Source organism: Bubalus bubalis, chromosome 6 (assembly GCF_019923935.1).
Source record: "Bubalus bubalis isolate 160015118507 breed Murrah chromosome 6, NDDB_SH_1, whole genome shotgun sequence".
Classification (NCBI taxonomy): domain Eukaryota; kingdom Metazoa; phylum Chordata; class Mammalia; order Artiodactyla; family Bovidae; genus Bubalus; species Bubalus bubalis.
In genome coordinates, this window is record NC_059162.1 from 50329939 (window position 1) to 50345250 (window position 15312).

The 15312-nt window shown below is 34.5% G+C and overlaps 1 protein-coding gene across 18 annotated transcripts in view; it reads right to left on the bottom strand.

Annotated features, from left to right (window-relative positions):
• CCDC18 (coiled-coil domain containing 18) overlaps window positions 1–15312 on the bottom strand; it is a 112264-nt gene that overhangs the window by 46078 nt on the left and 50874 nt on the right. For all 18 annotated transcript variants that reach the window (XM_045166087.1, XM_045166091.1, XM_045166090.1 and 15 more), the window contains 6 exons: window positions 13462–13682; window positions 12254–12364; window positions 11651–11782; window positions 6536–6670; window positions 6289–6366; window positions 3503–3619 (listed from right to left, as the gene is read on the bottom strand). In XM_045166087.1, coding sequence (XP_045022022.1) covers window positions 3503–3619; window positions 6289–6366; window positions 6536–6670; window positions 11651–11782; window positions 12254–12364; window positions 13462–13682 — 794 coding nt within the window. The remainder of the gene's footprint in view (window positions 1–3502; window positions 3620–6288; window positions 6367–6535; window positions 6671–11650; window positions 11783–12253; window positions 12365–13461; window positions 13683–15312) is intronic.

Below are 15312 nucleotides of genomic sequence, written 5' to 3' on the forward strand. Positions count from 1 at the left end.
GTTCATTTCCAAGGCCAACCATTCAATATCATGGTAATCCAAATCTACGCCCTGACCAGTAACGCTGAAGAAGCTGAAGTTGAATGGTTCTATGAAGACCTACAATACCTTCTAGAACTAACACCCAAAAAAGATGTCCTTTTCATTATAGGGGACTGGAATGCAAAAGTAGGAAGTCAAGATACACATGGAGTAACAGGCAAATTTGGCCTTGGACTACAGAATGAAGCAGGGCAAAAGCTAATAGAGTTCTGTCAAGAGAACACACTGGTCATAGCAAACACCCTCTTCCAACAACACAGGAGAAGACTCTACACATGGACATCACCAGATGGTTGACATTGAAATCAGACTGACTATATTCTTTGCAGCCAAAGATGGAGAAGCTCTATACAGTCAGCAAAAACAAGACCGGGAGCTGACTATGGCTCGGATCACGAACTCCTTATTGCCAAATTCAGACTGAAATTGAAGAAAGTGGAGAAAACCACTAGACCATTCAGGTATGACCTAAATCAAATCCCTTATTACTATACAGTGGAAGTGAGAAATAGATTTAAGGGACTAGATCTGATAGACAGAGTGCCTGATGAACTATGGATGGAGGCTCGTGACACTGTACAGGAGACAGGAATCAAGACCATCCCCAAGAAAAAGAAATGCAAAAAAGCAAAATGGCTGTCTGAGGAGGCCTTACAAATAGCTGTGAAGAGAAGAGAAGCCAAAAGCAAAGGAGAAAAGGAAAGATATATCCATTTGAATGCAGAGTTACAAAGAATAGCAAGGAGAGATAAGAAAGCCTTCCTCAGTGATCAATGCAAAGAAATAGAGGAAAACAACAGAATGGGAAAGACTAGAGATCTCTTCAAGAAAATCAGAGATACCAAGGGAACATTTCATGCAAAGATGGGCTCGATAAAGGACAGAAATGGTATGGACCTAACAGAAGCAGAAGATATTAAGAAGAGGTGGCAAGAATACACAGAAGAGCTGTACAAAAAAGATCTTCACGACCAAGATAATCACGATGGTGTGATCACTCACCTAGAGCCAGACATCCTGGAATGTGAAGTCAAGTGGGCCTTAGAAAGCATCACTATGAACAAAGCTAGTGGAGGTGATGGAATTCCAGTGGAGCTCTTTCAAATCCTGAAAGATGATGCTGTGCAAGTGCTGCACTCAATATGCCAGCAAATTTGGAAAACTCAGCAGTGGCCACACGACTGGAAAAGGTCAGTTTTCATTCCAATCCCAAAGAAAGGCAATGCCAAAGAATGCTCAAACTACCGCACAAGTGCACTCATCTCACATGCTAGTAATGCAATGCTCAAAATTTTCCAAGCCAGACTTCAGCAACATGTGAACCGAGAATTTTCAGATGTTCAAGCTGGTTTTAGAAAAGGCAGAGGAACCAGAGATCAAATTGCCAACATCCGCTGGATCATCAAAAAAGCAAGAGAGTTCCAGAAAAACATCTATTTATGCTTTATTGACTGTGCCAAAGCCTCTGACTGTGTGGATCACAATAAACTGTGGAAACTTCTTCAAGAGATGGGAATACCAGACCACCTGACCTGCCTATTGAGAAATCTATATGCAGGTCAGGAAGCAACAGTTAGAACCAGACATGCAACAACAGACTGGTTCCCAATCAGGAAAGAAGTACATCAAGGCTGTATATTTTCACCTTGCTTATTTAACTTATATGCAGAGTACATCATGAGAAACACTGGACTGGAAGAAACACAAGCTGGAATCAAGATTGCCGGGAGAAATATCTATAACCTCACATATGCAGATGACACCACCCTGATGGCAGAAAGTGAAGAAGAACTAAAGAGCCTCTTGATGAAAGTGAAAGAGGAGAGTGAAAAAGTTGGCTTAAAGCTCAACATTCAGAAAACTAAGATCATGGCATCCGGTCTCATCACTTCATGGCAAGTAGATGGGGAAACAGTGGAAACAGTAGCTGACTTTATTTTTCTGGGCTCCAAAATCACTGCAGATGGTGATCACAGCCATTAAATTAAAAGACGCTTACTCCTTGGGAGGAAAGTTATGACCAACCTAGACAGCATATTAAAAAGCAGAGACATTACTTTGCCAACAAAGGTCCATCTAGTCAAGGCTATGGTTTTTCCAGTGGTCATGTATGGATGTGAGAGTTGGACTCTAAAGAAAGCTGAGCGCTGAAGAATTGATGCTTTTGAACTGTGGTGTTGGAGAAGACTCTTGAGAGTCTCTTGGACTGCAAGGAGATCCAACCAGTCCATCCTAAAGGGATCAGTTCTGGGTGTTCATTGGAAGGACTGATGTTGAAGCTGAAACTCCAATACTTTGGCCACCTGATGTGAAGAGCTGACTCATCTGAAAAGACCCTGATGCTGGGAAAGATTGAGGGCAGGAGGAGAAAGGGATGACAGAGAATGAGATGGCTGGATGGCCTCACCGACTCGATGAACGTGGGTTTGGGTGAACTCCAGGGGTTAGTGATGGACTTGGAGGCCTGGCGTGCTGCAGTTCATGGGGTCACAAAGAGTCGGACATGACTGAGCAACTGAACTGAACTGAAGTACCAAAAATATTTAGTTGAAACCCAAATATTAATTCACAAAAATGAACCTATATCTATCAAATTTATATTGGCATATCACTCTACCACCCTTTAACTTCCACTTTACTTTAAAAGCAAATTATTACTAAAAAATAAAAGCTAGGAAAGTTACTGACACAATGCCAACTTTACAAAACTTAAGTTCATCTTCAATAAAGGTATTTATTAATAAAAGGATTTATTTTACTGAATAAATGCTTTATGAAGAAATAGTTTAGGCTTATTTTCATCTATTTTGTGTTTATTTTCTTCTATCATGTTGACAATGTAATTCCCTATGAATACATACTTTATCACCTTTTAAAGTAAGCTAATACAAAATTAAAATATTTTCAAAATAATTTGGGACCCCAAAGTCACTACTATTTTAATCATAAATGTATTTATTTCAAAATCTGTAAAAGAATATTTGCCTGAGGCAAAAACTCAGAGGTGTATTTATTAGCTTTGTGTTCTAGATAATCAAAATGTACTTTTTTCAGCTGGCTTTCTATCAATATGCTCTGGGGCCATTTATTTATTCAGCTAGCATGGATTGGGGAATATCCACTGATTTCGTATAATATCTTTATAACATCACCTGTTACTAACAGAATGGATGGACTATGAATCAAATAATATTTTCTAAAACCTAGCTATATGTGTATATGTTCAGTCACTCAGTAATGTCTGACTCTTCTCTTTGCGACCCCAATGACTACAGCCCACCAGGTTCCTCTGTCCATGGAATTTTCCAGGCAAGAATGCTGGAGTGGATTGGCATTTCCTGCTCCAGGGAATCTTCCCGACCCAGGGACTGAACCCAGGTCTCCTTCGTCTCCTGTATTGGTGGATTCTTTACCACTGCCACCTGGGAAGCTACATGTGATGAAATGTTAATTTACTTACCTCCTCAGATTTCTTCTTTAGCTGTTTTTCAAACTTTTCTTTATTTCCTTCCAATTGGTTCAAATGCAAGGCAAGTTCTTCCTTACAAATTTCCAATGCTGAATCTAGTTGTCTGACCTAAGCAGCCAAAAGGAAAAAAGAAAAATCAACTAATACTAATGAATGCTTATAATATGCTCAAAATTTTACAGTTATCTCCTAATGTTACCTTACTACTTCAACCAATGAATATATAGTCCAACTTAAGATATAAAGCACTATTAAAGAAGAGATTTATTTAGAAAACTAATTATTACTGCAAACCAGGAAGCCAGAGACTGGAGTCCTCAAGAATAAACAGCCATGAACAAGTGAGGAAGGGCATTTAGGAAGAGCGAAGTACATTCAGAGACAAGGCACTGTGAAAATGAGTAGTAAGAAGTTGGCAAGAGCTTAGGGTACCAATGGAGAAGACACTGGCAACTCACTCCAGTACTCTTGCCTGGAGAATCCCATGGACAGAGGAGCCTGGTAAGCTGTAGTCCATGGGGTCACTAAGAGTTGGACACGACTGAGCGACTTCACTTTCACTTTCCACTTTCATGCATTGGAGAAGGAAATGGCAACCCACTCCAGTGTTCTTGCCTGGAGAATCCCAGGGATGGGGGAGCCTGGTGGGCTACTGTCTATGGGGTTGCACAGAGTCGGACACGACTGAAGCGACTTAGCAGTAGCAGCAGCAGCAGCAGCAGCAGTAGGGTACCAAAAGCATGGATTTGTAAGAGATGGGTATTGGAGAGATGAGACTGGCAAAATAGACTGGGGCCAAGTGTCAAGGACCTGTAGGCCAGACACCCTAAAACAGTTTCTAAAAAGGTAAGCAGTATTTAAACCTATTCCTTAAATTCCCTTGATCAAGAAAAATAATAAAGTGAGTACAAACTGGTGTATTGTACTAAAAATACTATGGGGTGAATATTCTGAAGTCACTAAGAAAATGAAATGTTTTTGTCAGCTAGGAAAAAAAAATAAGAAGGAGAGGGCTGTTTTTCCTTTCAATTAGTTAAAACATTTTTAGAAAGGCAGCCATGTAACTTGGTTCAAGTGTTCATAAAGCTGTAAATGCTTCATGCTACCGTAACCTTAAACAGCAAATGAGCAAAGAGCAACTCAAATTCAGTAAATTTCTTACAGAATTTGCCTATATACTCCATGTCCCCCATCTGTTAATGAGATTCATTCTTCTCTTGATTCTTTCTTTTCATTATTGTAATTCTGAGTTTCTCGGGAGCGATTTTTTTCTCCTCAATGCTAATAGCCTTTTAGTAAGTAGTCATGAAAGTGTGAAAGAAATTTCAGCAAAATAAGAAAAAATAGAAAACTGCTCCCTCTTACAGATAATATTCTACATCATGAAATTATCCTTACAATTCTTTCTAAAAGGAGGATCTTGAAAGACACACAGTTGCCAAAGCCTGTCCCTATAGCTTGTGAATATAACAGCAGCTTAAAAGTTTGTAATTTTGAATAATTATCTTTGTTAATAAACTGCTTCCCTAAAAATAATTTTTAAATTGTTTTATGAAGGCATAACTACTTATAAGTTTTCTTTCTTAAGCATGAGAATGAGCATTGGTACTTGTATCAAATTCTACACACAGGAAAAAGAAATCTGTCAGAATATCACACCTGATAAAAATTAGCAATGCAAAAACTCATTCAGGCAAGATTCATCACTGGATTTTAAAAACTATTGACTATAAGCTTGTTGAGGAACACAGCTTTCAACATGGCCTCCAAGAATCATCCCATATACTGCTTATTAATTATAAAGGAAAAATTGTGCCCTGAAAATGGTGAGATCTGGCAGTAAACTTTAAATAAGGAGTCAAGGGAACTCCCTGTAAGTCCAGTGGGTGGGACTCTGTGCTTTCATTGCCAAGAGCCAGGGTTTGATCTCTGCTGGGGGAACTAAGATCCCATTAGCTGCACAGTACAGTCAAAAAGAAATAATAATAATGAGGAGAAAACATTGGATATATAGTAATTACTTAGCAAACTCTGAGTAACTTAGTGTGTGCTAAGCATTTTATATCCTCATTTTAATTAATCCTCAAATCCACCCTCTTCTAGTGCATTGCTATTCCTATTTTAAAGATGAAGAAGTTAAAGTTCAGAGAGTTTAAATAACCAAGTCAAGGTTACAGTCAGTCAGTAAGCACATTGAAGCCAGAAATGAAACCCAAGTTAGTTTAGCCCCAAAGCCCATGCCTTTAACCATAAGGATATATATACTATTAATAGCAACAAAACTGTATTTTACTCAGAAATTCTGGATTTATTCCCTATTTAATCATATAGCAGAACTAGTAAAAAGAAGCAAAACTCTACTGTTTGTAATTTCATCTCTCTTCACTTTCTTTGTTAATATTTTTACTGGCAATGTTAGTAAATACCTACAGTTAAAAAACAAAACAAAACAGTTTTTGGTTAAAAAAAAAAAAAACAAGTCTTAAGGCAAAAAGAAAGGAGGTTAGATAATCTATAAACTAGGTTGTGATAATCTTACAGATAATATTATAGATAAACTATAAACTATCAATTAATTAAGATCATAATTCTTAATGAAAAAATATACTACTTAAAGAAACTAAGTTCATTGATTTAGGTAAAATTTTTACTACTTTATTCATTTTTAAGTAAAAGATTTTTACAATTTATAGAGTAAACTAAAAAGCCACAGGAATGTCTCTATTAATAAAAAAAATTAAAAGAAAAAAAGTTTTTTTAAGTATTAGCATACTAGCCTTGATCGTTTCTTCAGATACTTGGTTCTGTAATGCTTTCAAAGCTTCATCTTTCTTCATATTTTCCTTTTCCATCTCCTAAAAACATACAGATTGGTAGCAAAAAATAAGGAAGCGTATAAGTATTTCAGCATTAGTAACAAGTTGTTAAAAAATTGATTTGATTAGAATTAAAGGAATGTTAAAAATACATAAACTTAAAATGTTAATCAACTTTTAAAGAGCACTTTTATAAAGATGATTTTACCCCTTTGCTTTCTGTCAAGAGTCTGTCTAGTGATTCAAGATGATGTTGTTTACATATTATATCTTGCTGCAACATAGACATAGTCTTTTCTTGTTCTTTAAATTGTTGTTCTTTTTTGTCTAGTTGAGATTCAAGCTAAAAACAGAAACAGGGTTTATTAATTTTCATGTTAACTTTTTAAAAATCTAAAACATTTTAAATACAGTCCATTCTTCAACAAAGCAGGTTTAACTGCCTGAGTCCACTTATACATGGATTCTTTTCAATAAATGTGTACTACAGTACTATACCACCAGAGGTTGTTTGAATCCACAGATAGGAACCATGGATAAGAGGGCTGACTATAAAGTTATACGTGGATTTTCAACTGTGCAAGAATTGGCACCCCTAACTTTCACATTGTTCACAAGTCAAATGTACACAAAAAATAATATACTCACATGTTATATTACTATTGAAATTACATAGATGATTGCATTTTGCCAAATTTCCTTTAGTTTCCCTCCTTTTAGAGAAGAAATAAAATCACAATTCCAGGTCTTATTCTTTTCCTCCCACACCAATACTATACTGAAATTGTTTTGTATCATTCTCTAGTGTGTTTCAGCTTCATGCATGTTTTCCATGCTTTTAACTACATATGTAGACCCATGAACGTAATGTAATTTTCTGTTTTGAAAATTCACATAGACAATATCAACACTAGTTCCAAGTTTCAGCAACTAGTTTCTTTCACTTAATATTAATATTCTTTTAGGGCTTCCCTGGTGGCTCAGTGGTAAAGAACCCACCTGTCAATGCAGGAGGCATAATATTGTTTTAAATATTTATCTGTGTATCCATATACGGACCTAGTTCAAATAATAGAATATTCCATCATAACAACAAACTACAGCTTGTTCACTCTTCTGCTTGGGAATAGTTAGTATTCTTTTTCACTACAATGATAATGTTACAGTAACAATCTTTGTATGTATCTCTTTATGTACATGTATTAGAGTTTCTTTAGAACATACCACCTAGAAGTGGACTTCCTGGTTGTAGGATATGCACATTTCTAACTTCATTAGGTATTTCTTTACAAAGGGTATCAAAATTAATACTTTCATTAGAAATGTTTGTCTTTATAACTTCACCACTAATAGACTGTTGTTATCAAACATCTAAAAGTTTTGTGAAGGCAAAACATGAATAAACTGATATGTTTATATGAATATTTGTGTATATTATATAAAATGTACAAAAATCATTCATATGTGATATATATCACATGTATACATATACACTATAAAAACAGAGCAGCAACAAGTTAGCTAAAAATTATTAAAACCAAAGAACTGTGAAATGGAAACACTCAAATGAAAATAAATAACACATCATAAATTAGAGGAACAGAAAGAAAAAACTCTGAAGTGAACAGAACATAAGGGACCCGTTGGATACTGTCAAGCAGACCAAGGTGCATATTACAGAAGGAAGGACAAAATTCAATAACCTCTCATGATAAAAACACTTAACAATTAGGAACAGAAGGAAACTACCTTCACAAAATAAAACCCTTAGATGAAAAACCTACAGCTAACATAGTCAATGAGGAAAGACTGAAAGCTTTTCTTCTATGCTCAGGAACAAGAAAGGGATGCCCTCTCACCACTTCTATTTAACAGTCTTGGAAGTTCCAGCTACAGGAATTGAGCAAGAAAAAAAAAGGCATACAAATTGGAAAGAAAGAAGTAAAACTATCTGCTGGCAGATGATATAATCTTATATATACTGTAAAAAAACAAAAAGATTTCACACAATAAATCTACTAGAACTGATAAATGAAATAATTTCATTTGATTGATTCAAATGAAAATCAGAAAAGCAGAGGATATAATTTAACACAGAGAAAACAGGGGCATTTCTATACATGAACAATGAACAATCTGAAAAGAAAACTACAAAAACAATTTCTGTTATAGTAGTATCAAAAAGAAAAAAATTATTAGGAATTAACCAAGGAGGTAAAAGAGTTGTACAATGAAAATTACAAAACATTGATGAAAGGAATTAAAGAAAACATAAGTCAAAGTGTTAGTTGCTCAGTCGTGTCTGACTCTTTGTGACTCCACGGACTGTAGTCTGCCAGGATCCTCTGTCCATGGAATTTCCCAGGCAAGAGTATTGGAGTGGGTTTCTATTCCCTTCTTCATGGGATCTTCCCACCCCAGGGATCGAACCTGAGTCTCCCACATTACAGGCAGATTCTTAACCACTTGAGGCACCAGGGAAGCCCCAAAGAAAACATAAATAGAAACATATTCCATGTTCACAGATTAGAAGATTTAATACTGTTAAAATGTCAGTATTACTCAATACAATATAATCTCTTTTAAAATCCTAAAGACCTTTTTTGCTGAAACAGAAAACCCCATCTTAAAATTCTTATGAAACCTCAAGGGACCGTGAACAGCTAAAACAAACTTGAAAATGAACAAAACTGGAGTATCCTCACTTCCTGACTTCAAACCTATCAATATTACAAAGCTACAGTAACAAAACCAGTGTGAATTGGCATAAGACAAATATATACACCAATGGAATAGAATCAAGAGCCCAGAAATAAATACTCACACATATGGTCAAATGATTTTGACAAGGGAGCCAAGATCATTCAGTGGGGGAAAAGGACAGTTCTTCCAACAAATGGTACAGATAAAACTGGACATCCACATGCAAAAGAATGAAGTTAGACCCTTACCTAACACCATACATAAAAATTAACTCAAAATGGACAAAAGACATAAATGTCAGACATTAAAAACCAGAAGTCTTGGAAGAAATCTTGTAACAAAAGTTTCGTGACATTGGATTTAGTAAATTTTCTTAAATATGACACCAAAGATGCAGGCAACAAAATAAAAAATAGACAAATTAGAATTCATGAAAATTCTAATATTCTGTGTATCCAAAGACTCTCTGTAGAGTAAAAAGGAAACCGACAGAATGGGAGACTATTTGCAAATCATATACCTGATAAGGGATCAATATCAAGAATATATAGAGAAGTCCTAAAACTCAATAACAGTATAAATACAACCCAATTTAAAAAATGGGCATAGGAGCTGAATACACATTTCTCTAAAGATATATGACTGGCTAACAAAGACATGAAAAGATTCTCAATATTACTGATCATTAGGGAAATGCAAATCAAAATTACAGTGAAATGCCATCTCACACTCATCAGGATTGTTGTTTCTCAGTTGCTAAATTGTATTCAACTCTTTGTAATGCCATGGATTGCAGCAAGCCAGGCTTCTCAATCCTCCACTATCTCCCAGAGTTTGCTCAAATTCATGTCCATTGAGTTAGTGATGCTATCTAACCATCTGATCCTCTGCCACCCACTTCTACTTTTGCCTTCAATCTTTCCCAGAATCAGAGTCTTTTCCAAGGAGTTGGCTCTTCGAATCAGATAGCCAAAGTATTGGAGCTTCAGCTTCAGCATCAATCCTACCAATGAATATTAAAGGTTGACTGCCTTTAGGATTGACTGGTTCAAGCTCCTAAAGAATATTATTGGTGGACATAAAATTCTAGGTTGACAATTTTTCTCTGAGCAGTCAAAAAAATATGTTCTTCAGTCTTCTAACCTTCACAGTTTTTTATTTTGATGAGAAGTCTACAGTAATTTTAATCTTTGTTCCTCTATATGCAATGCGTTATTTATCTCTGACTGATTTCAAGATTTTCAGCAACCATTTTGATGTGTCTTGAAGTTATTTTCTTTGCTTCCGGTCCCATCACTTCATGGTAAATAGATGGGGGAAAAGTGAAAACAGTAACAGACTTTTATTTTCTTGGGCTCCAAAATCACTGCGGACAGTGACTACAGCCATGAAATTAAAAGATGCTTGCTCCTTGGAAGAAAAGCTATGACCAACCTGGACAGCATATTAAAAAGCAGAGACATCACTTTGCCAACTAAGGTCCATATACTCAAAGCTATGGTTTTTATAGTCATCATGTATGATGTGAGATGGACCATAACATAAAGAAGATTGAGCACTGAAGAACTGATGGTGAACTGTGGTTCTGGAGAAGACTCTTGAGAGTCCCTTGGACAGCAAGGAGATCAAACCAGTCAATCCTAAAGGAAACCAATCCTGAATATTCATTGGAAAGACTGAAGCTGAAGCTCCAATACTCTGGCCACCTGATGCAGAGTTGACTCACTGGAAAAGACCCTGATGCTGGGAAAGCTTGAGAGCAGGAGGAAAAGGGGACAAGAGAGGATGAGTTGGTTGGATGGCATCATCAACTCAATGGACATGAGTTTGAGCAAACACCAGGAGCTAGAGAAGGACAGGGAATCCTGGTGTACTGCAATCCATGGGGTCATAAAGAGTCGGATACGACTGAGTGACTGAACAACAAAAATCCTCTTTAAGCTTACTGAATTTATAAATTTATTTCCTTCACAAGTTGGCAAAATTTTAATCATTATTCCTTCAAATATTTTTTGTACCAGTCTCATTCTTCTCCTCTTTGGTACTCTGGTGACATAAATGTTAGACCTTCTGATATTATTCAACAGGTCTCTAAGGCTGTGTTTGTTTTTTTCCCAAATTTTCTTTTTCTCTGTTGCTCAGATTAATTTCTATTGCTCTATATTATAAGCTTATATTTGTGTGTGTTAAATATCAATACATTCTGCTATTAAACCCATCCAAACTCTCTTTTATTTAGTCTTGTACTTCTAGTCTCACACTTCCTCCTTTACTTTTGTTTTTGCTCTTCACTTTTAACCCAAGATCAAGAGAGCTTCTACTCAACCAATCTTCAGGCAAATGATATCTCTAGTGGAAAAAGAGTTACAGAATCACTCTAGTTTGATAATGTCAAAAAATAATGACTGAAACAAATGGCAGGAGTAATAAAGGAGAAAGCATTGTAAACTGATCTAGAAGTAATGGGATTCTAATTATAGTACTTACTACTAACTTTTCTATGTCTTGTTTCCTAATATATTTAAATTAAAAAAGCTAAGTTAGTAATGTTTAAGATTTTCAGATTTCATATTCTAAATATATATTACATTTACTTATAAAAACATAATTAATATCTTACTCTTTCAATCTGCTTTTCCATCTCTTTATGCTGGTCAAGATGAATTTTCTTTGCCTTTTCAAAAGCTAAACAAATTTTCTCATGCTCTGTATTTATATTGGTTTCCAGGCTCCTAATCTTTTCATTCTTTTCCTAGAAATACAAAAACACTTTAAAAGAATATAATTAAGTATTAGTTTTTCATAAAAGTACATTAGAAAAAAAGTATATTAGTAAAGCATAAAATTTATTATACTCTATTCTGTAAAGAATCACAATAGTCAATGTCAAGCTTTAAGAATGTTTTCAATAGTTATAAAAAAAGACAAAGTGGTTATTTTAAAAACTGTATCAAAATAAGATCAAACTATTTAAAAATTTGTGAAACATCAAAGAACTATTAGCAGTTCCTTCAATTCTACTAAAATAAAAATAAGAAACTTTAGATAACAACTTTCCATATTAACTTAAAAATACAGAACTAAAAACTGAAAGAATCTGATAAAATTTATACTTTCCTACATGGTATATTTTAGAATAATTATACTAAAATAAACATGTTGTTACAAATTAAGTTCCTTAAAGACACAGTAAATTTGTAGCAAAAAAAAAGGTAATTTTTACCATAAGTTCCTGTTCCAGTTCTGCATTTTTTGCAGCAATGGAGGAATAAGCAACTATTTTTTCTTCTAGCTGTTTCTCTAAAGTTAAAAGTTGAGAACATTTCTTTGTCATCTGAAAACACATTGAAATAAATTTAAAATTATTAAAAAAAAATAAATGACAATTCAGAAGAAAAACAGTGAAGGGAAGAGCAGACTATGACACATCCTATTCCATTAATTCAGACCCCTATATTCAAACAGGACCACACCCAACCCATTTTGTAAAAGTAGCTGTTAAAGACTGAAATTAGTACAATAAAATGTTAACAGCAGTATTTCTACTGGTAGAATTACCAATGTTTTATTTTCTTTTTTGTCCCTTTCTGTATTTTCAACAAGACTGTGCTAATATTTTAATTTAAAAAAAGTTATTAAGCTTAGTACCTGACACTTTTCCAAGTAAGCTGATGGCTGTAATTATCAACTGACTCTCTTTTCTGTAATTAACCTAAGTTCCTATCCCACAGGTCTTATCCCTAGTCTTGGCTATAGACTTTAAGATGAGAAATCAGACATTTTAAAAGTGCCCTCAAAGAGCAGCAACCTGTGATTTGAAGGGTGACTATAGCATATACACGTGTGGTCCTAGTACACAATTACCTAATAAGTCATTCTTGTTCTGTCCTCAGTGGAAATGAAGATCAGATATTCATAAAACATACAGTATCCCCTTTTCAGGATATAATCCAAAGATACCTGCATCAGATTTACATGCAGCTGTTTAAAAATGCAGATTCCTTAGCATTACTCCATACCTACTGAATCAGAATCACTGGAATAGGACCCAAAGCCTGCATGTTTAACAAGCTTTCCAGGTGGTTCTACTATTTGCTAAAATACGAAATCCTCTATTTCTACCTGTTTTTTTTCCAATTACATAATCCAAATTTTTTACTTGTAAATATGTATTAGCCATATTAACTTATACTTGGAAGAAATAATAGAAAGGAGTATAGTTTAAGTCTCACCAAATTTAGCCACTGTTTTCCTACTTTTAACATATATTAAAACCCAAGTTTCCAAATATAATTTTAAAAGAAGTTATAACTTATGGGATACCATTTTTTTAAGTGTATAAATCTCATCTTTCACAAACAATTTTTACAAAACCATACAACACTTTTTTCTTCTCTCAAAATTTAGTACATATAACTAATTCAAGCTTACTTCACTTTCAAGTTTGCTAGAGTTTGAAGCTTTCTCTAGCAGCTCCTCTTGAATGAGTTGAAACTGACTAGTTCTGTGTGCCATGTTAACCTTCAGATCAGAATTCTCAGCTTCTATTTGCATCAACTTATCACGTAATTCTTCTATTCCAGAAGCAAGTCTTTGCCTTTCTCTTTCATATTGCTTGTTCATAGTATGCTGATTTTGATCTTTTAAACTTTCTGTTAATAAACATAAAAGGAAAACTGTTCTCTATAAAACTCAAAGAAAAACTCATTTCAATGTTGAAAGATTTAATCATATTTACTTTCTGATCTAAAGAATACTAAAGTGGATGAAATATAAATTAAAGAAAATATAATGAAGAAACATGGTAAGCAAGGTACTTTCTATTATTAAATAAAGTAGGAATAAGTTCTGACTCAATTCACTTTTCTAGACTATCACTTCATAACATAAGAACGATCTTTTTGTACCACAAAGAGCCCTTCTCCATCTTTAAAAACCCCACTGTTTGAATATAAATCATTATTTGAAAACAAAACAAAACATAAAAACATTGTCTTATCTCCTTAAACCAAAATTTATCATAAATTTATTTGGATAACTTGATCATTTTGATATACTGTATACAGATGCAAACTGAAAACCCCAAAACCCTGAATCCTTCATATTCCAAGCCAAATGATGAGAATTCAGTAATGCTCTTTAAAACTACTGAGGGTTATCAGAGGTAGTTGTTGGAATACACCTTTTCTCCTTTATAAAGGTATACACTATTGCCAACTGAAAGGTAAACAAGCTTTCAGGGGTGCTTTAAAGTAGATGCACAATGTAGATGACTGCATGAGAATACACAGATGTGTAAACAAGTAGAGAAACTATGCCTTCAAGGGTTGCATAAGTACCATTTGCCATCAATTCTCCATATCCCTAATAATTCACTTTCTAAACAATCTATTATTGACTCCATTCTTCTTTGATATTAGAGAATATATAACATATATTATCACAACCTCTAATTAGAATTCCCTCTGCTGATTCCATCATTCTCGACTGTATTCCTTCTAATCACTTAAGATATCTAATCTTCTCCACCATCATTTCTGCTAGCAGTCCATTGTATTTGAAGGTGGCATATGACAGGTTAAAGATACATATATTAACCCCTAGGGCAACCACTAAAAAAAAAGAGGTATAATTAATTACTTAATTGAAGGCATTAAAAAAATGAAATACTAAAATTCATTCAAAGGAAGGCAAGAAAAATGAACAAAACCCAAGAGAATAAAAAGCAAACAAATAACAAGATAGTAGATTTAAACCCAAAAAGATCAATGATAACATTAAATATAAGTAACCAACACATTCCAATAAAAGGGTAAAAGAATGACTAGTTACAAAAGAAAGAATCAATCATATGTTTTCTATCAGAAACACACTCATATTCAAAGATACATCCTTTTAAGGATGGAAGAAGTCTTCCCAGGCAAACACTAATCAACAAAAAGCCAGAGTGATAACTATCGAATAATGAACAGAGGAAAGAAAAAATAGTATTGCCTAGTGAGGTTTTCAACGTATGTTGCTATAATACATTGGATAATTACAACATAAAATAGGAATGGTAAAGAGACCTATAGTCTTATAAAGTTTCTATATTTTACTTCAAGTGGAAAAATCTTAATTCTGAATAAACTATGAACTATAAGAAACTATACATCAAGGCTCTATGTTGTCACTCTGCTTATTTAACTTATATGCAGAGTACATGATGCAAAAGCCAGGTTGGATGAAGCTCAGGCTGGAATCAAGGTTGCCAGGAGAAATATCGATAACCTTAGATATGCG